General features: G+C 33.1%; 1 protein-coding gene and 5 non-coding genes across 7 annotated transcripts in view; 3 read left to right on the forward strand and 3 right to left on the reverse strand.

Annotated features, from left to right (window-relative positions):
• Positions 1–5383: 5383 nt before the first annotated feature.
• Positions 5384–5455, reverse strand: Trnag-ucc (transfer RNA glycine (anticodon UCC)). Its single transcript has one exon. It is a non-coding gene; the product is annotated as a tRNA-Gly (tRNA).
• A 117-nt stretch (positions 5456–5572) lies between these two features.
• Positions 5573–5644, reverse strand: Trnag-ucc (transfer RNA glycine (anticodon UCC)). The gene has a single exon. It is a non-coding gene; the product is annotated as a tRNA-Gly (tRNA).
• A 4641-nt stretch (positions 5645–10285) lies between these two features.
• On the forward strand, positions 10286–10357 carry Trnag-ucc (transfer RNA glycine (anticodon UCC)). The gene has a single exon. It is a non-coding gene; the product is annotated as a tRNA-Gly (tRNA).
• Positions 10358–10468: 111 nt separating this feature from the next.
• Positions 10469–10540, forward strand: Trnag-ucc (transfer RNA glycine (anticodon UCC)). The gene has a single exon. It is a non-coding gene; the product is annotated as a tRNA-Gly (tRNA).
• A 368-nt stretch (positions 10541–10908) lies between these two features.
• On the forward strand, positions 10909–10980 carry Trnag-ucc (transfer RNA glycine (anticodon UCC)). Its single transcript has one exon. It is a non-coding gene; the product is annotated as a tRNA-Gly (tRNA).
• Positions 10981–21499: 10519 nt separating this feature from the next.
• LOC131854165 (facilitated trehalose transporter Tret1-like) overlaps positions 21500–26983 on the reverse strand; it is a 98461-nt gene continuing 92977 nt past the window's right edge. For both annotated transcript variants that reach the window (XM_059205296.1, XM_059205295.1), the window contains one exon: positions 21500–23612. In XM_059205296.1, coding sequence (XP_059061279.1) covers positions 22572–23612 — 1041 coding nt within the window. In that variant the 3' untranslated portion in view covers positions 21500–22571. The remainder of the gene's footprint in view (positions 23613–26983) is intronic.

Genomic DNA, 26983 nt, shown 5'->3' on the forward strand with positions numbered 1-26983 from the left:
GTTACAAGCTTGACATTTCTTTGTGTGTTTGTTTGTGTTGTATATCATTCTATATCTATCTCTCTATCTATCATCATTATAATCGGTCCATTCGTTTAGAAGCTACCATTTAAGTCTTAGATTGTAGCTTCTAATATAATGCGGATTTTTTTGTTCGACAGTTATAGTTTACAAAAATAAATGTAAATGTATAATAATAATAATAAAATATACTTTCCCAGATACTACAATGAAAGGATTTGTCAACTGTGAACGTTTATGATGAATCTAACATTTTACCATATCCCTGACTACCCCATTTGAAATAATAATCGTGAATATAGCACACAAAATGACTGCAAACATTATATAATTTTTCCGCTCAGTCGCGTAAAAATTAGTTATTTTTTCTTCTACAGCCGTAATCGCATTATCTTTCTAGCAAAAACTTAGCTATAGTTATCTCGAAGTAACCGCGAGTAATGAAGGGGGTGACCTGAGGTCACGGGGTGGGTGGGGGTGAGACGTCGGGAAAAATTTGCGGCACCCGTTTCAAGGGCGAAATGCCTACATTCTGCACATTGTAAGTGTTAGCGTGATAGCCTGTGATGATGATAGAATTACTAAAAGGCTTATGAAATTCGTTACCTTTCAGTATTACGTTTCGTTTAATTTGTAAGTTTATGCGTCTAGAGTCTATAAAGATAGTCCATTTCATTTTAGATATCAACTTAAATAATGACTATTTTGTTTTATTATAGACGAGCTTTTGCCCGCGGCTTCGCTCGCGTTAATTTATCCCCTTAAGGGTGGGTGGAATTTATCAAAATCTATTCTTAGGCCATGCCTATGTCATAGCAGCTTTATGTATGCAAAGTCTCAGCCCGATCGGTTTAAAATTGACAAAGTTTCATACAAACTTTCATCCCCTATTTTATCCCCTTAGGGGTTGAATTAATCAAAATCCTTTCTTAGCGGATGGCTATGTCATAACATCTACCTGCATGCCAAATTTCAGCCCGATCCGTCCAGTGGTTTGGGCTGTGCATTGATAGATCACTATGTCAGTCACCTTTGAGTTATATATATTTACACTAGTTGGTCCCGCGACTACGTAAAAGTAGCCTAAGTTACTCCTTATTACATCAGCTACCTGCCAAAAAAAGTCCAGTCAAAATCGGACCAGCCATTTCAGAGATTAGCCGGAACAAACAGACAGACAGACCGACAGAGAAAAATCGTAAAAAATGTTATTTTGGTGTATGTACCTTATTTATGTTCATATGCATGTAGTAAAAAACGGTTATTTCAATATTACAAACAGACACTCCAATTTTATTTATATTTATAAATGTATAGATACCGACGGTTCGGTGGTCTAGCTATAGCTAGTATAACTTACTTCTGATGGTCGCGGGTTCGTTTCCTCTCACGGTACAAATATGTGTATTCATGAGTATGATTATTTGTATCGACCTGGGTGTTTTCTATGTATATTATGTATGTAATTACCCATAACACAAGCTTTAGCTAGCTTAACTTAGGTGTTGATGGCGCTGTGTAAATTGTCCTGAGATTATCATTATAGATAGTCAACTATCAACCTAAACAATAAACACCATTCTTTTACAACCTACAAAAGATGGTCAGACTATCAAATTACCCTCCGATCGATCCCCCGTCCAATTCAAACGGAGATCGATATTACGACGGCCTGAGCCGAGGTTCGAATCCCTAGCGGTGCCATCAGACTAAAGTCGTATCCGTCAGGCGGGAGTTGGCCTTCAGCCGCTCCATAAGTCCTTCCTTTGATTTGGAGTGCCATCTGTACTCGTCCCCTATCGTCAATGCTGTTGGCCGAAGCTGTAAAGGCCAGCTGCGGCCAACAGCATTAGAGTAGTCCGAAAAAAAAACTATCAAATTAAATTATTAATATAAAGTACTATTTTGTTTCATTCTAGATGATCAGACTATTAATTTAAACAATAAGTACTGACTATAATTATAAAATGAATATTAACTGACTTCAAAAACAAATAAGTCCTCTCTTCTAGGTTGTCAGTAAGAGATTGCATTTAGCGATAAGACCGCCTTTTGTAATTATTTTACTATTTACTGTATTTTCTTATTATTTTATGTGTACACAATAAAGAGTTTTATTATTATTATTATTAAGAGGTGCTAAATTGGTTTGTATTTTTCATATGCTGTTTTACGATTTCCACTACGATTTCGTGTGTATTATTAGTCTATTCTCTTGTCATATTACACAAAGATCCGTATAGTCGTTTAGTCGCGAAAATGTAATAAATAGACAAACACACTTGCGTATAAAACAAACATCCATTATAGTATTATTAGCATAGATGATATTTATATGCAAGCTACATTAAAAACATCCAGACAAAATTTTCATGAATACATGTATGAAGCGGGCAAGAATCGAACACCTTACCTTCGACAGTAATCAGATGTACCAAACCGCTATGACGTGATTCAGCGAGTATACGAGATACGAGATAATACTCATGGATGTAGTTTTATATTATCTGGAGACAAAAATCTGGCTCATGAATACAAATGTATCAATTGTGCGAGAATCAAACACCCTACCTTCGGAAGTATGTCGGTGTGCTAACCGCTGAACCGTCACATTCTGATAGTGATTCAGTGAGTAAAATACATAAAATTGTAAGTTTTATATGCGTGCTACATTAAAAACATCCAGCCAAATTATTCATGAACACGAATGTATGAATCGTGCGAGAATCGAACAATCTACCTTCGACACTACGCAGGTGTACTAACCGCTGAACCATATAAGCCGTGACATTTTAATAGTGATTCAGTGAGTAGATAGAATACATAAAATTATGAACACAAAACCTAAATGAAGAAGGAAGCGTGGCCGAGTTTAGTTAGATTATAAGAGATATTTTATTTTTATGTTTTTATTTTACGTGTAAGTTAATGTGTATTATTTTATTTTTTATTATTATTCTTATGTATTATTCTTATTCTTACACTTGTTTGTATAATTTAATTTGTACTAGTAATATTAGGATACGAATAAAGATTTTATCTATCTATCTAATAGATTTTCCTAACTGAAATCCAATATTGGCTATAGACTGAAATAGTTCATAAAATGATCAATCCTGCTTCATGTGCTTTTTCTCGAATACGGTCATATCTTTTATGTACACGGCAATTTTGGACCCAAGTCGTTATAGAATGGAATAGAATCGAGTGGAGTGGAGTAGAGCCGTAGAGTAGTAGAGAAAGTAAAATCGAAATATCTTTTTCATTAAAATCATCAAATATGTGATAAAACAATTTTAGCCATTAATCTGTACTTCTCTTCTAATCTAATCTAATCTTTTCTTTTCAATTGTTTTTTTTTAATTTTACAACAGTATAATAGAACATTTTAATAGTAAAATATTTCTTTAGTACGGTGTTAGTTTTAGGGTGTACTAAATAAGGTTCAGGTAATAATGTAGTATATAATAATAATTAAGGTTTAATAATAATCTTCAGTTTAGATAATTTTATAATAGCTTTTTTTATGCTACCGCTACATTTAGAAATTTCGGATTCAGCCCAGAATTGGAATAGATGAACAAACAAATTAATGTATACTATTTTTGTTAAATATTATTATAATTATGATAATGTAATATACACCTTACTTTCAGTTTGCGCTTCATCGCATTAGCTATTATTTACATTAAAAAAAAAATTCAAAAAAGGAACATCAAATATTTCTCTAAGCTGTATGGTCTTGTACTTTTGCTATTTCGTTGTGGATAAAATATTGCTATTACTATTCGACTTCGAAACCTACCGAAAAATATTAAGAATAAAACATATTCGTCAAAACATCGTCACCGATTACGGGCACAAGAAAAAAAATACAATATTTCTTTAACTAATTCATAAATATTATTAAAAACGTACCATTAAAATAAGTAACTTCCAGTTTCGATGTAATCAGTCATTAGTAAAACTAATGTTCACACCACAATACACTTCGTTACACAATCAGTAAACATACGGAACAAACTTACATGGACTAAGAAACCAGTCACCTCAAGGCATTCTGAATTGACAGTGAAACACTTAACTACATTTTTGTCACGGAAACTGAAAAACGGTAAAGCTAAAAAAACGATATTTCACGAAAAGGAACCGTTTAACTGAAAGAATTTTCGGTACAATGTCAAATGAAAACAGACCCGCAATGCGTTTTCGAATTTCGAACGCTCGTTTTCAATTGACATTGATATTTTGTTATAGGATGTGTTATTTCAAATTTTGAATTTGGAATAGAATAGGCAAGAGACAAACCTATGGTGTTTTTTTTTTAATTCGTGATAGGCGACGGTATCGCCTCTCGCGTCCGTTTGGCGGGACTCCGCCGCGGCGACTGCCCAAACCACCCCTAGCGGGGTACCTTTCTATACTTATGTGTTTACATCTTAAATGGGGTACACAGAGTAATAACACCCCAGAGGGTACCCTGCTATACCCATTAAGGGTTAGAACTAATGTTTGCCACTGTGATTTATCAACAGAACTTGAAACACTTTCAATCTTCAAAATGGGTTGCTCTTAAAGGGATTATGTAACCTTATATAATATGAATGTTTGTAATTTAGTCTCAATTGAACCCATATGGGTAAGAAAGGGTAAGAAAAGCCCATTTCCCATTATTGGACTATAAAAGATGCTATAATTAAATCATAGGATTTATTCCATGTGACCGTTTATACGGTTTGATTCAACATAATAAAACAAACACAAAATAACTTCATGACTATAATTCCAGAAGGGGTAGATAGAGCAATTGCTAACTATTGAACTATATACTATAACTTGAATTAAACGCGGCAGGTGGTGAACCGTCAAATTAATTTTTGGGTTTGATATCGGTGTTTTCTTTACCGGAGAGTCAGTCAGTAATATCTTAATGAAATTTAATATGAAGATAGAGTATATAAAGAGGACGCATTTAGGCTATATTTTACATAAAATACAAGGTAGATATTACGATAACTCATCCATATAAAAAGATAATGCTCACTTTGAAAAATTCCACTAAGTTGAAAATAACTTATTAACTATTAACAAATAAAAAAATAAAGTGGAAATATGTATTCACAAAACTGAATTGGAATTTCTGTAATTCTATACTTCAATAATCTGTGGTAACCCTCCGGGTAACTGATGGTAAAGATAATAAATGCGTCGCCCGGGAATCGAACCTGGACCACCACTAACGCAATTATGTTGTTCTAAAATGGCGAAACATAAATTACTTAGTAATATACTATGTATATTGCTCATAATGTACTTGAACAATAATTATGGGCTAATTAATGCAACAATGTATTTAAAACAATGCGTTGGCCGGGAATCGAACCCGGATCAACTGCTTGGAAGGCAACTATGCTGACCATTACACCACCAACGCAGTTATGTACTATTCTATAATTGATAAACACAATTTATTGAGCAACATGTAGTACATAGTTTAATAATACACATAGACAGTACATGGCTAATTAATACAACAGCACATTTAAAAATATGCGTTGGCCGGGAATCGAACCCGGATCAACTGCTTGGAAGGCAACTATGCTGACCATTACACCACCAACGCAGTTGACAGAAACAGCTATTTCAAGAATAACAATGTTCACACAGACTACAAATTGTTTGTACAGATGTTTGTGTTACCTACATTATTTTTTTTTTTCTCATCTTTTGCTGGTTTCTCAACACTTACTTATTATTATTATTATTTCTAAAGTTAAAAAAAATCTCATCTTAAATAATAATAATAATGCCATCTCCTCTCCTTAAGAGGGGCTTAAGGAGAGGAGATGGAATTATTATTATTACATTTATTACGGCTTTAAGCTATTACGAGGATATAATAATAATAATAATAATCTCAGGATAATTCACACAGCGCCGTCTAGACCCATGTTAAGCTAGCTGAAGCTTGTGTTATGTGTACTAGACAACTGATACAAATACACAGATAGTTTTATTTCGTAAATACATATGTATTATACATAAAAAACACCCAGACCGATACAAACAATCATATTCATGAATAGAAATGTGTTTTGCGAGGAATCGAACCCGCGACTATCGGATCTAAGGTATGCTATACCGCTAGACCACTGAGGCCGTCAAAATATAGTTAGTTTATTTATTAAGTTAGGGTCTTTCACGAGTAGGGCGAGTTAGGTCGCCCTATCAACGAGGTGCTTGGGGAAGGGGATTGTTAGTAATGAGAACTAGTAATCCCCATTGCTAGCAATGTACCATGTTAGGTCGACCTCCACGCGGTTCCCCCTGGAAACCATCGTGATAAATTCCTGGTGAATTTGTCACGATGGGTTAACTGACCTGACCTCATGTTCATCCTATCATCCTCCACTGGTACCTCCCCAGCGTAAGCCGTTAGCGCAGAGGGGTGTACAATTCCATTATCATTCATAAAAAAAAACTCTGGACAATTAACGCAGCGCCATCTAGTCCCACAGTAAGCAGAGCTTGTGTTATGAGTACTAGACAACTGATATAAATGGTAAAATACTTTTTTTTTATAAATATCTACATAGAAACAACCACACTGTTACAAACAATCATACTCATGAATACAAATGTTGGCACCGTGCGAGGAATCGAACTCGCGACCACCGGAAGTAAAGCGGTGTGGTAAACCATATGGAAATTTGAGATTTGATCTCAATTCTGTGAATATAGACTACGGAATAAGATAGGACTAAGATGGACATAGGATATATTGCATCTAAACAAGTAGCAGACAAAATCGTAGGTAACAGGTAGTGTTCAACATGATGATTATCTATTTACTTTTACTTACTTTTAATTTTGAATAAAATTGAACCTTTTATCAAGTTTTAAAAATATTACAGACTAGCTGTGTCCGCGGCTCACCCGCGTTACCTTTCAACATAAAATATAGCATTATTCTGATGCATAAGCTATATTACTATAAAGTTTCATCAAAATCCGTTCAATACTTTTTGCCTGAAAGAATAACAAAATTAAAAAATCTCGCGTTTATAATATTGGTGTACATGTATTACATATTATCTATTAAAAGAAACCGCTTCAAAATCCGTTGCGTAGTTTTAAAGATTTAAGCATACATAGGGACGGAGAGACAGCGACAGCGACTTTGTTTTATACTATGTAATGATTAACATAAGAACTACAACTTTGGTAATATGTCGATGATTTATAGAAGTGTCGCTTCTGTCATTTTAATTTCTCTGTACACGGGGACCCCTGTTCGTAGGTGCAAAATATACTACAATAGGCGCCATCAGATATTATTGTAGAAATCGCTACGATTCATTACACAATGTATACATATGTAGGTATATATATACGGCTTTCTATGTAATTTTTTTGAACTATTTGGCTATAAGCTAAGTAAATATCTGTTAGTATTGTTTAATCTTGCCAATTCTTCGCAATTGAATCTTGCACGTGTTTCATTTCGTGTGATCATTCTGCTTGCGAGATGAGTTATAAAATAAAAAACATGACTATTCAAAAGTATATATATTAAGTGTATTTGTATAAAATTAATTTTATTTCTATTCTATTTTATTTATAAGTCCTATTGTTATTTCGGTAATATTATAACGTGATGTCCGTAGTTCATCTTATATATGCAGTCGGCAGATCTATCCCCAACAGTAATTAAATACCGGGTCAGTTAGCCCATGGCTGTAATAACTTAGAGCATGAGGTCGGACAACCTCCTCGTATGTTCCAGCCATTGGTAGGTTCCCCCATCCTCGTGGATACGTCCGCGGGGATCGGTGGCCGAGCAATGACTTGGTTTTGGTGCGCCCTGAGAGAGATAGTAGTAGTTCCTTCGGGATATTGAATACAATTATTCTCTGCACCACCTATGGTTGACTGGTAGAAAATGCCGCATGGTGTTAAGTCCGCCAAATGTACTGTACTATATATCGTATTGTGTGCATTAAAGTTAAATAAAAAAAAAATAATAATAAGACATTGCTACTATGTCGGCCGATAGTCCGGCGAAGGGGGGCGGCGCAGGCTGGGACAATGGTCCCAGGTGGGGCCCATCCGGGTTTTTGGTAAGTAGGAGTTTCCTACATACAGTACAGTCTCCATGGGGGATTTTCCCCATGTAAAAAAAGTAGCGAGGGCTGTAATAACTTAATATTGAGTCTGTTGATATTTCATAGGCACATAGCTCGTAGTATAGATGGCCATTGGGTCAGTCCTCGAGTAGCAACTACAGACCGGAAGATACAGCGTGGGAAGGCAATCAAGGTGGACCAACGATCTGGTCAAGATCGCTGGAAGGCGTTGGATGCGAGCAGCGCAGGACCGATCGTCGTGGAGATCTTTATGGGAGGCTTTTGTTTCGCAGTGGACTTCTTCCGGGCTGAAATAATCATGATGATATTGATGCTTGCTACTTGCTACTTACCCACCGTATGCATAGCATAGCATGAAGGTAGATATATATATACATATATTAATATGCAAATGTTTCTACCAAATACCAAATCCCAGTGTCTTAAGGAATGAAAGTTCGTTGAGAAAATTTGTTACCAAAAATAAATTGAGATTATGAAGTTAGACTAAGTTAAGGCGTTTAATCTTTCAGTGGATTAAGTTGTATGATAACTCAATTTTATACTTTCCAAGTGAAGGCATTCGAAATGTGTGCAATGCGAATTATTTTATACAATTCTTTGTTGTAATAAAGTTGCTAAGTTAAGTAGAGAGATAGATAAAACATTTATTGCTTCTTTATTATACAGAGTTTATTTTTCTGGCCTATATAACGAAAAGAAAGAAAGAAAATAAGTTTATTAGGTACACAACAAATATAATTTTTAAAATTTAAATTGCATATTGGATTACACCAATTAGATAGTACCAAATGGGTCTCTGCTCAGCATATGTCGTGACGGGGTGCCACGACCTGGTGTTCTGCGGATACCTTCACACATATAAATATAATAATAGTAATATTCATACGTACATAACATACTTAAATCTAAACGCAAACACTGAGTAAATATTAAATATATGTATTTAACCTTCTTAACCTAGCGCTATAAGACTTTTCAAAGAAATAACGAAAAGGTTAGTCGACATCACAGAAGACCGAAGAGCTGGCAGCTACCTTGGACAAAGAATTAGTCTAGCTATTCAAAGAGGGAACGCTGCCAGTATCTTCGGAACGTTGTCTAAAGGGACCCCTTTTAATAATATATTTTAGTCATCATATTATTATTTTTTTTAAGGTTTTTAATTTTAGGTTTAAGTTGTACAATTAGGTTATTTAACCTTATCGTTTATTACTTTTATGGGTTTATTTTTTTTGCCTCATATTTTAAATACCTTATAGACTAACATACAATACACATGTTATCTTATATATAAAATTCTCGTGTCACTGTTACTTACCCTACTCCTCCGAAACGGCTTGACCGATTGTTATGATATTTTTATACGCATATTCAGCAGGTCTAAAAAGTTATCTATAGGGTGGGGGATCTATCGGAGGAGACTTTAGAATTATAACAGGTTTAGATGTTATAGCGATTTAGTACACTACTACTTCCTATGGTCGCGGATTCGATTTCTCGCACGGTACAAAAATCAGTATTCATGAGTATTTGTTTATATTAATCTGAGTTTTCTCTGTATATTAATATAATAATAATATTTCTGATATACAGTGATTCAAGAGGAAGGTTTATATATATAATACATGTACACCCGGGCGAAGCCGGGGCGAGTAGCTAGTAATATTATAAACGCTAAAGTTTGTGAGTGAACAGATTTCGATGAAACTTTACAGCAATATAGCTTATGCATCAGAATAACATATAGGTTATATTTTTATTACCATTTGACGCGGGTGAAACCACGGGCTAAGCTAGTAATATTTTGACACGAAAGTTAGTGAGTATGGATGTTTGTTACTCTTTCACGCAAAAACTACTGAACGGATTTTGATGAAACATTACAGTAATGTAGCTTACATCAGATTAACACATAGGCTATATTTTATAGTGGAATTTAATGTGTATGAAACCGCGAGCATATCTAGTATAATTATAAATGGAATGAAGTCAATATTTACCATATTATTGTATTTACATTTTCAAAGTAAACATAATCACGTACTATTGTTAAATTTTTCATAACATTTGGATGAATAAAAAAATAAACCTATATTTTAGTGTGTTTGTCAACTGCGTTGGTGGTGTAATGGTCAGCATAGTTGCCTTCCAAGCAGTTGATCCGGGTTCGATTCCCGGCCAACGCATAATTTTGAAACATAACTACATTAATTAGCCAAATATTAATCATGTGTTTTATTAAATTGTATATGACATATAATAAATTATGTTACGCCATTTTATAATAGTACATAACTGCGTTGGTGGTGTAATGGTCAGCATAGTTGCCTTCCAAGCAGTTGATCCGGGTTCGATTCCCGGCCAACGCATATTTTTAAATGTGCTGCTGTATTAATTAGCCATGTACCGTCTATGTGTATTATTAAACTATGTACTACAGAAGGGAAGGGAATTGTTAGTAATGTGGACTAATGATCCCATTGCTAGCAATGTACCATGTCAGGTCGACCTCCACGCGGTTCCCCCTGGAAACCATCGTGATACATTCCCGGTGAATTTGTCACGATGTGCTAACTGACCTGACCTCATGTTCATCTTATCATCCTCCACTGGCGCCCCGCCAGCGTAAACCGTTAGAGCAGGCGGGTACACTATTCCATTATCGTCCTCTAAAAAAACTATGTACTACATGTTGCTCAATAAATTGTGTTTGTCAATTCTAGAATAGTACATAACTGCGTTGGTGGTGTAATGGTCAGCATAGTTGCCTTCCAAGCAGTTGATCCGGGTTCGATTCCCGGCCAACGCATACTTTTTAATACATAAATTACGCAAGAATTGATCATGTGTATTATAAATTTAGTTATGTGTATTGCTAAATAATTATTCCCAACCAATACACATTATTTATCATTCCATTTTTATATCTTACTAATATTATAAATTCGAAAATTTGTGAGTATAGATGGATGTAATTTCTCGAAAACTACTGAACCAATTTTGATGAATTTTTTCAGTAATATAGCTTATACATCAGAATAACACTTAGGCTATAATTTAAAAAGATATTATGAATATATCTAATATCGGCGGATTATAATGATAAATGTCAAGTACCAGTGTGATGGAGACGAAGTTTCACGGGTCAGCTAGTAGGTTATAAATTTCACTCGTGTAAAACCGCGGTCAATGCTAGTCTACAATAATTGATAGTTTTCAGTCTCGTTTATCTTATATCCAAATCTACAAATTACATTCGAATACCAGCTAGTTTAATTCCACAAAATAACAGACACTTCTATAAATTTCTATATTATTAAAACTTTCTAGGCTTGGTTATCTCGACGTGGTATACCTGTCTTTGTCTATCTCATTGTTTGGTGTATACATCTGTTTCAGCGTTACTGTGTCTATCGATTGACTCGGACGATATAAGAGTGAATTTAATCTTCGGATATGTCCCATGATAGTAGTTGTGCTTTTGTGTATAAATATAATCCCCTTTATTGATTTTGTTTATTTTTCTTCTTACTCTGCTTCTCTACGCGGAGTAGAGAAGCAGACTAAGAAGAAAAAGAAAGTAAAAGTAAAAAAAGAAGTATTCTTCTCATATAAGAATGAATTCAACCTTTTATTTGTACAGTCTTCAAAAAACTTAAAGACTGTACAAATAGAAACTTACGCAATAAAAATAAGCTAATTTTACCTAAATGCCGTCTGCACAAAGTCAGTAATTCATTCTATGGTAATTGCGTAAGATTTTATAATAAACTGCCAGAATCTGCAGTAAATCTGACAGAGAGGCAATTCAAATCTTATATTAAACAATTTTTGTTTAAGAAAGCCTATTACAGGATAGACGAATTCATAGACGACAACATATCAAGTAAATAATTAGTTTATTAGCATACAACGTTATAATTTGTTTATCTCATTGCTTTCTTGATTCAATTATTTTAAAAATATGAAAGCGTAGCGGTTTTTGTATTGATTGCCGCATGCATTCTTATGTGAAATGTGAATACTATAACCATCAGATGGCAATTGTGAGTAGCTATACCACATGGTATAGCTATAGCCAGACCACATGGTCTGGTGTTTTCAGTAGTCATGCTCACTAAAAAGTCCAGACTTGTGGCGGCGTGGTGGGCCGGGTCATTGGGCTCCCTAAAATATGTTCGAGCGCAGTGGTGGCTGGCTCATCCGTCATACTCGTGAACGGGTGCTGCTTGTGTGGACTGGTCTGCTCTAATCACTATGACTTATTTTTTCTTATTAATTGTTTAACCAGTTGTTGTATATTGAATGTTTTTTCTATTTTATTATTTCATTGAATTAGTGCTAATCGGTGGTTCGTATTCACACACTTAAACTTAAATTGTAAGTAAGAATAAATTATTTAAAAGAGCAACACACAAGTTTCTTGCTTGTTCTTCTTGTGATGAGACATCTTACCGAATAAGCGGTAGATTAAAAAAAAAAGATATGACTATTCAAAAGTGCTTCAATGTAAATTTATTTGAATAAATTATTTTCTATTCTATTCTTCGGTTATGTCTCATGATAATTTTTGAAAGGTTTTTGTGCCATAAATATAATGCCCTCCATTAATTTTGATTATTTTTTCTCCTGCTTCTCTACTCTGCTTCTTTTCATATATTTGTCTCTAATTGGTGAATAAATAATTTATGTACATAAAACATCGGTTAAATCATATTTGTTGAGTAAAGCCCACTAAAAAATTTACTTGAATGATAAACGTACATGGCAATAGTTGTTCATACACTGGATTTTCACTTAATGTTAGACATAGACACCTACATAAGTACACAATGTATATAAACTGGCTTTTAAAAACAAATCAATTGAGTTTCTTGCCAGTTCTTCTCAATTGAATCTGTATCCTGAACTTTTTGGATTTAGATTTTCCGAAATTTTGTGATTATGGCATATTCTAATATACCTAATATTCTGATGTGTAAGTTATATTTCTGTAAAGTTTCATCAAAATCGGAATCCATTTATTACTCTTTTAATGCAAAAACTACTGAACGAAACTTTACAGTAGCTTATAGATCAGAACAACATATAGGCTGTATATTTCATGCGCGTGAAACCGCGGGCACAGTTAGTAGGCTATAAATTTCATGTCCATAAAGAATTTTTCTATTTTATTCTACTATCATCTCATTGAGTCAGATACTTAATATTTTAAGTAATATATATGTAGTTATTTTGGGACAAATCCTTAGATATATTCAGCGATGTAACACTTCAGGTAATATGCATTACAGATCCGCCCTTTGCAATGCTCGCCCGGAGCAATGCTCGCTTTCCACTCGTTAACTAGAAAATGCAATACTGTACAAATTTTTGTTGATAAAATGTTAAAAATAGACAAACTTAACATTTACTTTTAAACAGACCTTATGCATATTATCATAGAGTTTAAAATACAATGTAATTTTTTTTTTTAAACTTAACATTTACTTTTAAACAAACCTTATCTATATTAACGTAGAGTTTACTTTTAAACAGACCTTGTGTATATTATCATAGAGTTGAAAGTACAATGTAATTTAGTACTATTTTTTAAACTTAACATTTAATTTAAACAAACCTTATCTATATTAACATAGAGTTGAATCCGCAATGTTATGAACATTTTTTTGTAATTGTATTGGCAAACGAGCTGTTCATGTCCACCTGATTAATAGAATAAAATAGAATAGAATATCCTTTATTCAAATAAACTTAATTTAAGTGCTTTTAAATAGTCACAGTGAGTAGATGGTAAGTGGTAGTCCATGATACGTTTAAATAAAAAAAAACTATACAAGGTTTTGGCAGAGCCTATGACACACTAAACAATTACTTGAATGACAATCGTACATGACAAGAGTTGTTCATGCACGTGATTTTCACTTAATGTTAGACATATACCTATATATGTACACAATGTATATAAACTGGCTTTTAAAAACAAATTAATTGAGTTTCTTTGAAAGTTTTCTTACGGTTCAGTTCAGAAGAACGTAAGTTCCAGCCCCAGTAGGGAAAAATATTAATATAATATACTTGACGTTCATAAACGGCTAAAATGTCGTGTATGAATAAATTATTTTTGATTTCAATTTGAATTTAGTTCAAGCACGAGATTTTCACTGAATATTAGACATAGACACCTACTTATGTTCCTACAATATAAATAAACAGACTTTAAAAAAAAAAGAAATTCAGTTGAGTTTCTGCCAGTTCTTCGGTCTTCGTCTGTAGGGAATAGATATTAATACAAAAAAAAAATGACGTTCATAAGCGGCTAAAATGTCCTACATGAATAAATTATTTTAGATTAGATTTGATTTGATTTGACCGGGTAAAATTTTATAAAGAACAAATGTTTATGTAAATAAAAGTGTTGAAATGTAATCTAATAAATTATTGAGTATTGGATCTAATCTTAAAAGATATTGACTTACAAATTTAAATCATCTCGAGTGAGTTTCAAGTACCACTCGTATAGCGTTCCACTTGAACCTTGAAGGTATCTTCTTTGAACCAAATTATTTTCGTTACAATTTATTATGTGTTAAAATAAATTAACGAGAGAGACAAACGTTTTAAGTATTGTCTGGATACGATCATGTTGAATTATGATCATTTTTACCAGATTTCTGAATGAGTAATGATTTTCTCTTATCATTATCTACCTCAGTGATATATCGATACTATATTACTTCTAATTTTAACAATAATATTTTTGATCTTCCCTTTCTAATCATCGTTGGGCTTCCTAAAATAAGGTCGAGAGCAGTGATGGCTGGCTCATACGTCATACTCGTGAACGAGTGCTGCTTGTAGGTGCTGGCCTGCTCTAATCACTATGTGTGTATGTGTGTGTGTGTGTGTGTGTGTGTGTGTGTGTGTGTGTGTGTGTGTGTGTGTGTTATAGCTTTTATATAGTTTAAAATTGACAAAGTTTATACTATACTTTCATGTCTATTTTATCCCTTTGAGAATTTAAATTTTTAGCGGATACATTTTCTGTTTGGTCATATGCGTTCAAAACTATTTCTAACCTTTGAGTTATATATATTTAGATATGTTTTTCTCTTTATATAAATTTTTTTAAAAATGTTGAAATGTAATTCTGAATAAATTACTGGAGTATTTAATCTGGAATCTTAAATGGGTGGTGAGATATTGACGGGGATTAAAATTTACAATACATTAAAATTAGGGGCAATGTTGGGAGTATAGTAAGTTTGACGACTCGTGGTATAGCGGTCCAGCTTGAACGCTTTGAAGGTATCTTCTTTGAACCAAATTATTTTCGTTACAATTTATTAGTTTATGTGTGTATTTTTGTATGGACAAAAAAAAAAAAAAACGTTATTAAGTATTGTAACTGGATACGATCTAGATGGCGTTGAATTTATGATTATTTTAGATTATTATTATTATACACTGAATGAGTACTTGATATGTTTTTTTTTTTCTCTTATCATTATCTACCTCAGTGATATATCGATACTATATTATTTCTAATTTTAACAATAATATTTTTATTTATATATCCTTTTCTAATCATCGTTGGGTCTTCTTAAAATAACCTTTTTTCGAGAGCATGAATATGATGGCTGGCAAAATAACATACAATTTTTGTTTGTCATCTCTCTAACTCGTGAACGAGTGCTGCTTGTAGGTGCTGGCCTGCTCTAATCACTATGACTGATTTAATCTTATTGTGTATTTAATATCAAATCATAATAAATTGGTGCTAGTTGGTACTTTGTATTCGCACGTGTTAGGCCATGCTTATGTCATAGTGCTTTATACATGCAAAGTCTGAACCCGATCGGTTTAAAATTGACAAAGTTTCATACAAACTTTCATCCTCTATTTTATCCCTTTGGGGGTAGAATTAATCAAAATCCAATTTTCTTAGCGGATGCCAAAATTATATACGTCGTAACATCTACCTGCATGCCAAATTTCAGCCCGATCCGTCCAGTGGTTTGGGCCGTGCGTTGATAGATCACTATTTCAGTCAGTCACCTATGAGTTATATATATTTAGATAACAGAATCCTCCCCTCTTTCTCTCTTTATAACCATTACAGATTTATTTTTTTAATGAAAATGTTCTGATTGTGACTATACTGATTCTGACAGGCACGGGTTTACTGGAGTTGCGTTAAACGGTCTGGAATCTGGGGTATTATTGGAGTATGGGTGGTGAGGGTAGAACTAGTCGACGGTGATGCCAAAACTGCTTACACATTGCATTAAAATCAGGGGCAATGTTGGGTAGTATAGTAAGTTTGACGACCTCGGTGGTATAGCGGTCCAGCACACCGCTTTACGTCCAATGATCGCTGCTTCGATTCCTCGCACGGCACAAATATTTGTATTCATGAGTATGATTGTTTGTATCGGTCTGGGTGTTTTCTATGTATAATATGTCTATGTATATGTATCAGTTATCTAGTACCCATAACACAAGCTCTAGCTAGCTTAACTTGGGTCTAGATGGCGCTGTGTGAATTGTCATGAGATTATTATTATTATTCTTGTGACTCCCGTGATACTACTCACGCATTGTATTTCCAGAGGTCTAGAGGTATGGCAATCATGCCTCTAATCTCTTAATTTTACTGACTAAAACAAGTCGGTGGGGACACTATAACTACTGGATATATTACACTAAAATCAGGGGCAATGTTGAACAGTTTCATTATTATTCGATTGCTTCGATGCTGTTTACCGTAGCTGGCCTTTACAGCTTCACCTATGGGGGTGAGTGCAGATGGCACACACCTCCAAAACGACGGTGCGGCTGAAGAGAATTCCTGTCTGACAGATACGACTTTAGTCAAGAAATATATGACAAGAAAGGGAATAAATAACGAGATGACTGCGAACAGGGAAGAATAATGAGTGGAAGAGAAAAACATATTACGATGATTAAATGAATGGGAAGCAGATGATGGATACGACTTAGTCTGAGATATTATAGTCTGAGGGGTGTCCTCAGGTTAGGGTTCAGACCGACGTAATTTCATCATAATCATCATCATCACCATCATCCTCACCATCACCATCACCATCACCATCACCATTATCATCATCATCATCATCATCATCATCACATGCTTCTTCCTTACCGACGTAATTTCAATCCCCATTTAAATTGGACAGGGATTTGACTGATCTATCACTTTCTAGATGATATTTCCTACTGAAGATTCTAATATTCACGAGAGATAGGAAGATATAGGCGAAATAGGAAGCAATCTAGGGCGCTCCTGATTTTAGGGTCGTGTGTAGATCATTTAACACGCCAAATCAACTCAGCGAGATAATTAAAAAAATACTTTAATTAATTCCGTAAAGAGTTGGAGTCTTCAAAATCCAAGACAAAATTAGATTCGATCCCTCCTCGGTAATTATCCAATTTAACTTTTTCTTACTTTTGACAGTAGATATTTAGTAGATTAATTCTTTAGCGGGATGTAAAAAAGTAATAAGATTTTTATCTATAGTGATGTACTTGTGTCGCACTGTCTCCTTCTGTTTCTTTCTTTATTATGATTACTTTTTTACTTTTATATTATTTTATTAAGATAAATATATGCAATACAGTCTACCCGCTTTCTTAGTCTTTTCTTTATGTTTTTTTATAGAAACAATATTGTGGTATTACGTATAGCTGAATATCGTTTCTATGAAAAAATATTTATAAATAAAAAGCAATTGCATTTTGCAAGGCATTAGTGTTAAATATCAATAAAGAAATAACTTTGGACAATTAAGTCAGCGCCATCTAGTACAACGGTAAGCAGAGCTTGTGTTATGGGCACTAGATAATTAATATAAATATTCAGATATTTTTATTTGTAAATACACACGTAGTATACATAGAAAACACCCAGACCGATATAAAGATACTCATGAATACAAACGTTTGCACCGTGCAAGGAATCGAACCCGCGACTATCGAAGGTAAAGCGATGTACTAAACCGAGGCTGGCTGATTAAAATATTGTTACAATTTACATTTGCTGTTGTTTGCTATAATTTTTTATCAGGCGTTAACTATGGTAATCTCTATGTCGAGGCAAATGGGATTGTTGATGATGTGGACTAATTAACCCATTACTGATATTGATATTATTATTATTATTTATCATTATTATTAATTTTTTTTATATTATTTTTTCTGATATTGATATTATTATTATTATTTATTATTATTATTATTATTAGATATTATTATTGATATTACAATGTATATTTAGGATGATCTCCACGCGGTTACCCCTGGAAATCATCGTGATAAATTCATTCTATATTATAAACGAGAAAGTTTATAAGTATGGATGGATAGATGGATAAATGGATGTCTGTTACTCTTTCACGCAAAAACTACTGAACAGATTTTTATGAAACTTTACAATAATATAACTTATACATCAGAATAATCAGATTAAAGCGACAGCTAGTCGACAAGATCCTGTAGATTCGCGATCCTCAGCAGTGAGGGAACGATAAAAAGAAGAACACATAGATGGCCCCTAAGGTTTGGCGATTGTGTGATTGTCTGTCATTACAGAGCCCCGGAACTGTCCGTGCAATTAAGCTGTGTGCGGTCGCTGCATTGTTGTGGTAAAAATACGGAAACGCGTTTGACGTAACACGATTGTGTTTTGTAATTCAATCGGAACTGTTATGGAATTGTGACCACACACCTACCTGTTGATATATCCAGCCTCTCCAGTTTATAATCACTTGAAATCTTAGATATATCACTAATAATAATATATATCTATACATATAAATAAAATTGGAGTGTCTGTTTGTATTATTAAAATAACCGTTTTTTTACTGATGTTTTTTTAATATAAATACGGTACATACACCAAAATAATATTTTTTACAATTTTTGTTTGTCTGTCTGTTTGTTCTGGCTAATCTCTGAAATGGCTGGACCGATTTTGACGGGACTTTTATTGGCAGGTAGCTGATGTAATACGGAGTAACTTAAACTACTTTTATTATAGAAAAATAAAGTTAAATTCCACGCGGACCTTACCTTAAAAATATTTCTTAATAATCAATATAAATAATGAATATTCACTGTGGTAGATTTTGCCTCTCAATTTATAAGTGTGAGGTGATGGAAACATCAATAACAAATGAAACTAATCCGATTGCTGACAGTAGATTCACCCCAGCCCAATTTGATATCTATCGAAATGATCACGATGGTTCCCAGGGGGAACCACGTGGAGGTCAACCTGCTATGGTACATTGCTAGCAATGGGGTTATAAGTTCACATTAATATCCCCTGATTAAAATAATCCCCTCATCCCCCTCAAATTTAATTAATTTGTAGTTTTCTCAGCTAACTCTGACATCAACAATTGTCAGTGCCTCTATCTACCCCACCTGGATTAGAGTCGTGATGTTAAATTAGAGTATAGACAATAAAAAAACATTGTAAATTCATATTTTTATTTGAACACTTAAATTCGAGTTGTTTAAGTACACATTAGAATTACTTCAATTAATCAACTATATTATGGCAACACATTTGTATAACAAGATTATTACAAATATAATATAAAATATATTTTACAAACTTATTGTAATACTGTATTTTATTTACACCAGTCACTAGGTTTGACAGAATCAATATTAAGGCACCCTCTAGCACCAATTTTTTTGTAAACACATCAAAAAATTGTTCCATCTACTTTCTATATTCTACTAGATTTACAGATTGTGTAAATAACGATTTTTAAACATGTATCACGATTGTTTACAATTCTACACATAATATAAATGTAATATTTGCCATCATTTTTATTATTTAAAAGGTCTCGATATTTCGATGCTTTTATAAACATCCTGTATCACTCATATGAAATCGTTTCTGTTAAAGTTGTGATGCAATACAAAATCATTTCAATTATAAAATGCGATAATGTAAGATCGAATGACGGCAATATAAATAATTTCTATCGATAAAACACTACTCTGGTCCGTAAAAACCCGTTAGCTACCGTTAATTAACCAAATTTATTGTTAGCTACCGAAAAAATGCGGTTTTTAACGGTTAGTTATTTAACTGCGACAAGAAAAAAGTAAAAATCTGTCTTTGGATCATGTAGTTTTTTTTTGCAATATAGGATGGTCTGGATGCTGGAACATCTGCATCTTCTGGCATTTTATAATACTTTTCATACGTGTTCATTAAAATAGTTCAGACAGGTATAATACCTAGAATTGAGAGGGGCTTGTTTATGGAGTCTATAATTGAGCCTTCTTTTTTAAAATTGATTGTCTGTGGTTAATCCTTTATGGACTCTAGCATAACATGCTGTTAATTAACCGTTAATAATGAACAATGTATTTTTAACCGCTTGGTTTAAAATCGTTAATAACTTTTTACGGTTCGCATCTATAGTCAGGAGTCAACTAAATAATGTTAAATATCCCATTTATACAATATTTATAAATATCCTTTAATCAAGGTAGAATGATAAAGCAACCCCCATGACAGCCACACGTCATTCCGCCTTCAGTCACAACTTGTGGGATTTTATTGGGCATTTTTCGGACTACTCTAATGCTGTTGGCCGTAGCTGGCCTTTACAGCTTCACCGGACGTTATGGGGCGAGTGCAGATGGCACTCCAAACCCGCGGAAGGACTTATGGAGCAGCTGAAGGCCAACTCCTGCCTGACGGATAAAATACCACACGTATATAAATACGTCGATTATCTAAGCGATTTTTTTTAGATTTCATACACGTTAAAAATGTATTGTTTTTTAATTCTAATATTAAATTTCAGTGTTCATTACAACAATAACATTAATATAATTTTTACAGTTGTGTGAAAAATTTATCACCAAACAACAATATTTTATTATGAAAATATATTTCTGTTAAACATAACTTGTTTAAATTCAATATGTCAACAAAACTTTTGCTAATTTTCGAAATTTGATAATAGTCAATTTTTATCCGTAACTCTGACTAAAATACATATAATTATTACATTTATTTACAATAAACACCTATAAAATATAATATAAAACAATTCAAATTTTCCTTTACTTCTTAAAAAGAATGCTATCTTTCTATTACATTTCTTTCTTAAAATATAAAGGCACGAATTTAAGGCCACTTAATACAGAATACATTTGTGTTTTTATTAGACTAAGAGCATTTTGACATGGTTACGAAATATATAATAATAAAGTTAATTATTAATCTGTTTGAACAAAATATAAATTGCAATATTTTTCTATGTCAATAGAGACTGATAAAAAAATATGTTCAAAGTGAAAGTGTCAAAAGTAAGAACTGGCAATGGAAATTAATTACATATGAATGTAAGTTGTAATTACTTTCTGTACCAGTCTAGTTATATGTGAAAAATATTTCTCATAAATATACATATCTATAATACATATGTATTTAATTTTGGCTTGTTTCTCATATCAATCAAATATATGTTGTAAATTTAGAAATAATTTAGTCAGGTTTCAGTTGGCAGTATTTGACACAAAAATTAACATATAATCCTATACATTCGACAATGTAATCTATGCCTGAGTGCCAACAGAATAGAATTCATATTTCCTCACATTTAAAATAATTAAAAATAGTATAATACTAATGAAGGAACAGATACATCTTGTGATGACGAAGGAACTTAAATTTAGGCTACATTGTAACACTTAATATCAATCAAAACAGCATCTCTACTAGAATGCAGATAAATGGTAATATTAGTATTCATTGAAATAAATAAAATTATCTTACACTATTAACACGGCTCCATCCAGCCACTAACTAAGAGGAGCTTAAATTGTGCTAACATGGTATTGAAAAATAATTATATAAATTCAAGTGAATAATAATATTATAACATTAATTAAAAGCCTTGTATAAAAAAAAATAGATTAACTATCTATTTTTATAATCTAACATATTACAGACTCTAAATGCTTTAGTTAAATCTAAGAAAGCTTTTAAAAGAATCTCTAATTGAGGTTACGTTTGAACGTCATTGTACTAAAAAAATTAAGAAATCGTTATTTTAAATCCTGTCACATGAGTTTACGTTAAATATTATTCATGAATATGTAAAACATTCAATATATCGATTCAATATCAAGTTTGAACGTAATACGTTTCTACAGATGCACCTCGCAAAGTCTCAAGACTAGAAAATGAAGAGTTTCTGCCCCAAGTAACTGTCATTACAGTTAAGGACAAATGCCAGCTAAAAGAAGACGTTTCCGGGTATATTATTTACAATAATACTGGACTTTTAGCAGTTGTACGTTATCATTGCACTATACCTATAATAGACACAAATATTACTATCGATTAATACATAATGATTCCACATATTTTGGATCCATTTCATCAATCTCACGGCCCTTTGTCTCAGGAACGAATAATAGTACAAACAACAGACATAAAACAGATATTCCAGCGTACATCCAAAATAAACCATGTAAACCTATATGACCTCGGAAATCTGCTACAGTTTTAACGTTAACAAATCCACAAAGATGGCTGAAACTTGTAGCTAAAGCACTGCCTGTACTTCGGTATTCTAATGGAAACAATTCTCCTATTAATAAAGCAGATATAGGGCTGATACCTAATGAAAATGCGATGGTAAATGTAAGAACGCAAACAAGAGGTATCCAGTCATAATTGCCAGTCATAGTCCAGTCAGAATGTGTTAAATTTGTTGAATTACTAATCACTTCGTCATAATAAGCGTATGAACCAAATCCAGCTAAAGCTATGGACATCATAACGCCACTGATCATCAAGAGAGGTAATCTTCCAACATTGTCTATAAGCATTCCTGATAAGCAAGATGCTAACAGTTGGACTACACTAGTTGCAATAGCACCTCCATGCGGATTCATCATCCTAAAGGTCTGTTTAAACATAGATACCGCATAAAAATTAAATACATGCGCTCCAGTGAATCTTTGGAAGAACATGAGACCACAAGTAATCAATACTGGTCTAGTTAACCTTTTAGAGAACAAGACCTTAAATCTTCCTGTGTCACCATCATGGTATTGTTTGCTAGCTAAAATATTCGTACGTATCGTTGCTAATTCTTGACGGATGTCGGCGTCTGGACCTCGAAGCCATTGTAGTGATCTTTCCGCTTCCTGTTCCTTTCCTCGTAGTAATAAACAAGATGGAGTTTCAGGTACAAAAAGGAGAGCAAAGAATAGAAGTATTGGTGCTACAGCAACGACCAGAGCAAGTTGTGACCAATTTAAATAGGCTCCAAGAGAGAATGATATAAGAATACCGATCTGGCTTAAGATTTTTAATACGGAGCTTAGGCATCCTCTTATATCTGGTACGGCGATCTCTGTTACATACACCTGTGGACAAAGAAAAGACAATTTTAAAATATGAAAGTTATTGGGATTATATATAAAGGCGCGAAGACGACTACGTGGTTAAAGAAGTGCTCAATATAGCAAACTCGACCAGAGGCAAAGGCAGGTCACGGTACAGACATTTGTGTTCATGAATACGATTGTTTGTATTGGTCTGGGTGTTTTCTATTTATATTATGTATACATATACAAAAAAAAATTCTAAGTATTTGTACCAATTGTCTAGTACCCATAACACAAGTTCTGCTTAGCTTGGGAACAGATGACGCTGTGTGAATTGTCCTGTAGTATCTATATGGTCATTTAGTTTTTGGCTTGCTTCCTAGAGTCGTATGGAGCACATGTGCATTGATATATGACGGTCCATCAATCTTAGCTTGTGTAACTTCTAGAGTCGATATTGCTAGCTCCAAATGCTATTTAATGCCATACTAACAGGATCGTCCAGGGTTCTTGTTATATATATACGTGAAGCTAAAACTCTGTATCTCTTATTACGACATGTGCGCGGATGGAGGAATATAAAATTTCGCACAATAATATTTTATACTAGCTGTTCCCCATGACTTCGTTCGCGTGGCGTTTATCTTTCATTTTCTCAAATAAAAATAGCCTAAGTTACTCCATATTACAACAGCTACCTGCCAATAAAAGTCAAAATCGTCCAGCCACTTCAGAGATTAGCAGGAACAAACAGACAGATAGACAAAAATTGTAAAAAATGTTATTTTGGTGTATGTATCGTATTTATATTCATATGCATGTAGTAAAAAACGGTTATTTCAATATTACAAACAAACACTCCAATTTTATTTATATGTATAGATGTATAGATAAAGAAGTGCAGTGCAAATTTCTAACTAACTCTAACTGCTACTTATTTGACATACACACGAATCTACTCTAGCCACGTAGTATTGTTTTGTGGTATTTTTGGTACAATGGAAATATTTTCACGGCTGTCACCAGCTTGTCACAACACACGTTGATCAATATACATGTCTTACGTATCGTAACTAATTCTTTAATAGAGGCCCGTGATATTTTAAACTGTTTCATTTCAGGTTATAAAATTTGAAATTTGACAACAAAAACGTTTAATAAATGTATAATTTCATAGTGCTAACGATATTATCTGATTGCGGAAGGAATGAGTGCGTAGCGATTTTTATATCGATCAACACATGCCTCCGACTTGTTAATATGTATTTATTTGTTTAAAATAACATTTAGGATTATTTCATAATGCTGACAATATTATCTGATTGCACAATGAATGAGTGGATCGAAGGTCGTGAGTTCGAATTTAGCGGAAACCATAAAACTCCACTCTTGCCGATACCTCTGTCTGCCCAACGTAGAATTATAGTCGTTATTAGTCTAATTATTATCATTATATAGTATAAAACAAAGTCGCTGTCGCTGTCTGTCTCTATGTATGCTTAAATCTATCAAACTACGCAACGGATTTGGAAGCTTTTTTTTAATAGATAGAGTGATTCAAGAGGAAGGTTTATATATATGTAATATATGTACACCGGTGTGAAGTCGGGGCGTGTAGCTAGTATATACTCAATTTAAATTCTCTTTCTCGCTATCCTTATCTATATTATCTTATTATTATATAAAGCATTATAAATCAGTAGAACCTTGCTGTTTTCTATGTACTAAAACAATTTATATTTAAAGTGTCTAATAGTTAAGGATGTGACATTCTGTGTAATCCCTCGATTGTTAAATAATCGTTTATTTTTGTTAACTAATCGATTAAATAATAGGCGATTATTTATTGAATAAGATTCAATTTTCCATAATCGATATTTTTTCTATAATTCAAATTTTCGCCCCGCTTATGAGTGTTCTTGTTTTTTCTACAATACTTTTATATTAGTTCGATAATTTGTCTATGATTAAAATTTTGAGGCCTCTTCACCCGTAGGTATTCTTGTTTTTCTACAATATTTTTTTCCATAATTGATAATTTTTGTACAATCCAATTTTTCAGGTCTCTGGACTTGTGAGTGCTCTTTTTTTCTACAATATTTGTTCCATAATCGATATTATTTATATTATTTTTCTATAATTAAATTTCTGGCCTCTCTTTTTTATAATTAAATCTCTGGACCTATGGGTGTTATTGTTTTTTTAAGGTCAACATTTGTTGAAGTATTTACAAAACATTTAATTAAAAAATTAAAATTTTCATAATACGAATTTGATTACATATATAATTATTATCAAATTATTAATCGATTATTTTTCACATCCCTACATATAGCTATAATCGTAAAATTGTGCTTGCATACTTCTTTGAATACATTTACACCGCGTCATGTATATATACATTTTTATCATTCATCGTAGTAAAATCACTTATCTGATCACATAGCTCCAATAAAACGACCATAAAACTAAATAGTACGCTTTACATGGGACTCGGGACGTTTAACAATTCAGTTGAATGTCATATTCATAACTTCACCATTATTGCTAGTACGCTGTATGGTCATAGAGTAGTAGCGAAGAAAGTCCAGATGTGTCAAATATAGACCTGTAATAGTATTTACCTCGGCTTTATTATGGTGCTTATAACTTCATAAATTTCGTGTATCAGAAACAAATCTATTTTAATTACAATTAAGTTATACAGTGATATACAATAGAAGCCATGAATAAGTGGTGATGCATAAATCATTGACTGAACCGCTTATCAACGCTGTCACAACATGATGTTATTATAATATATAGCCTATGTCACGTGACTTCGAGTGCTCTTTTCGGTGTAGGCTCAGCAAGGGTCCCTTAATCCTTCATCCGGGTTACAAGTCCCGGCAACTACTCGGAGTTTCAATCTCTGCTACACGATGGACCCGAATACTAAGAAGTTAATCCTTCACTCATACTAGCTATGGCACACGCTTTCGAGTGCTTTTTTAGATAAAAGATCTCCATCCTCATGGTCCATTTCATTAAGATTCCTTAAAAATTCTATTAAAAAATAAGATATTTATAAATCATCTATAGACACTAATATTACAAATAGCGAACCTCAGAAACCATTGTATCGGGTTGTGAAAATATTTCACTATTTGAAAGGTACATTATTTCAGAGAGTCTGTCTGACTGTTTGTTACTTTTTCACAACTTATACGGCTAAACGTATCCGAATGAAATTTGACGTGGGATAGATAGATATATATTAAGAAAATAGACAATATTCTAACTCACAAAATAATCTATAATAATAAAAATTAAATAGGGCATGAAAGTTTATGCATACGAGGTTAAATGTAACATATAATTTGTCACAATTGAGAAGTATAAGTACAGGATTACGTAGTTAAAACCGAGGA

Source organism: Achroia grisella, unplaced genomic scaffold (genome assembly GCF_030625045.1).
Source record: "Achroia grisella isolate CSIRO2021 unplaced genomic scaffold, CSIRO_AGI_Agris_v1 utg971, whole genome shotgun sequence".
NCBI classification, from domain to species: Eukaryota; Metazoa; Arthropoda; class Insecta; order Lepidoptera; family Pyralidae; genus Achroia; species Achroia grisella.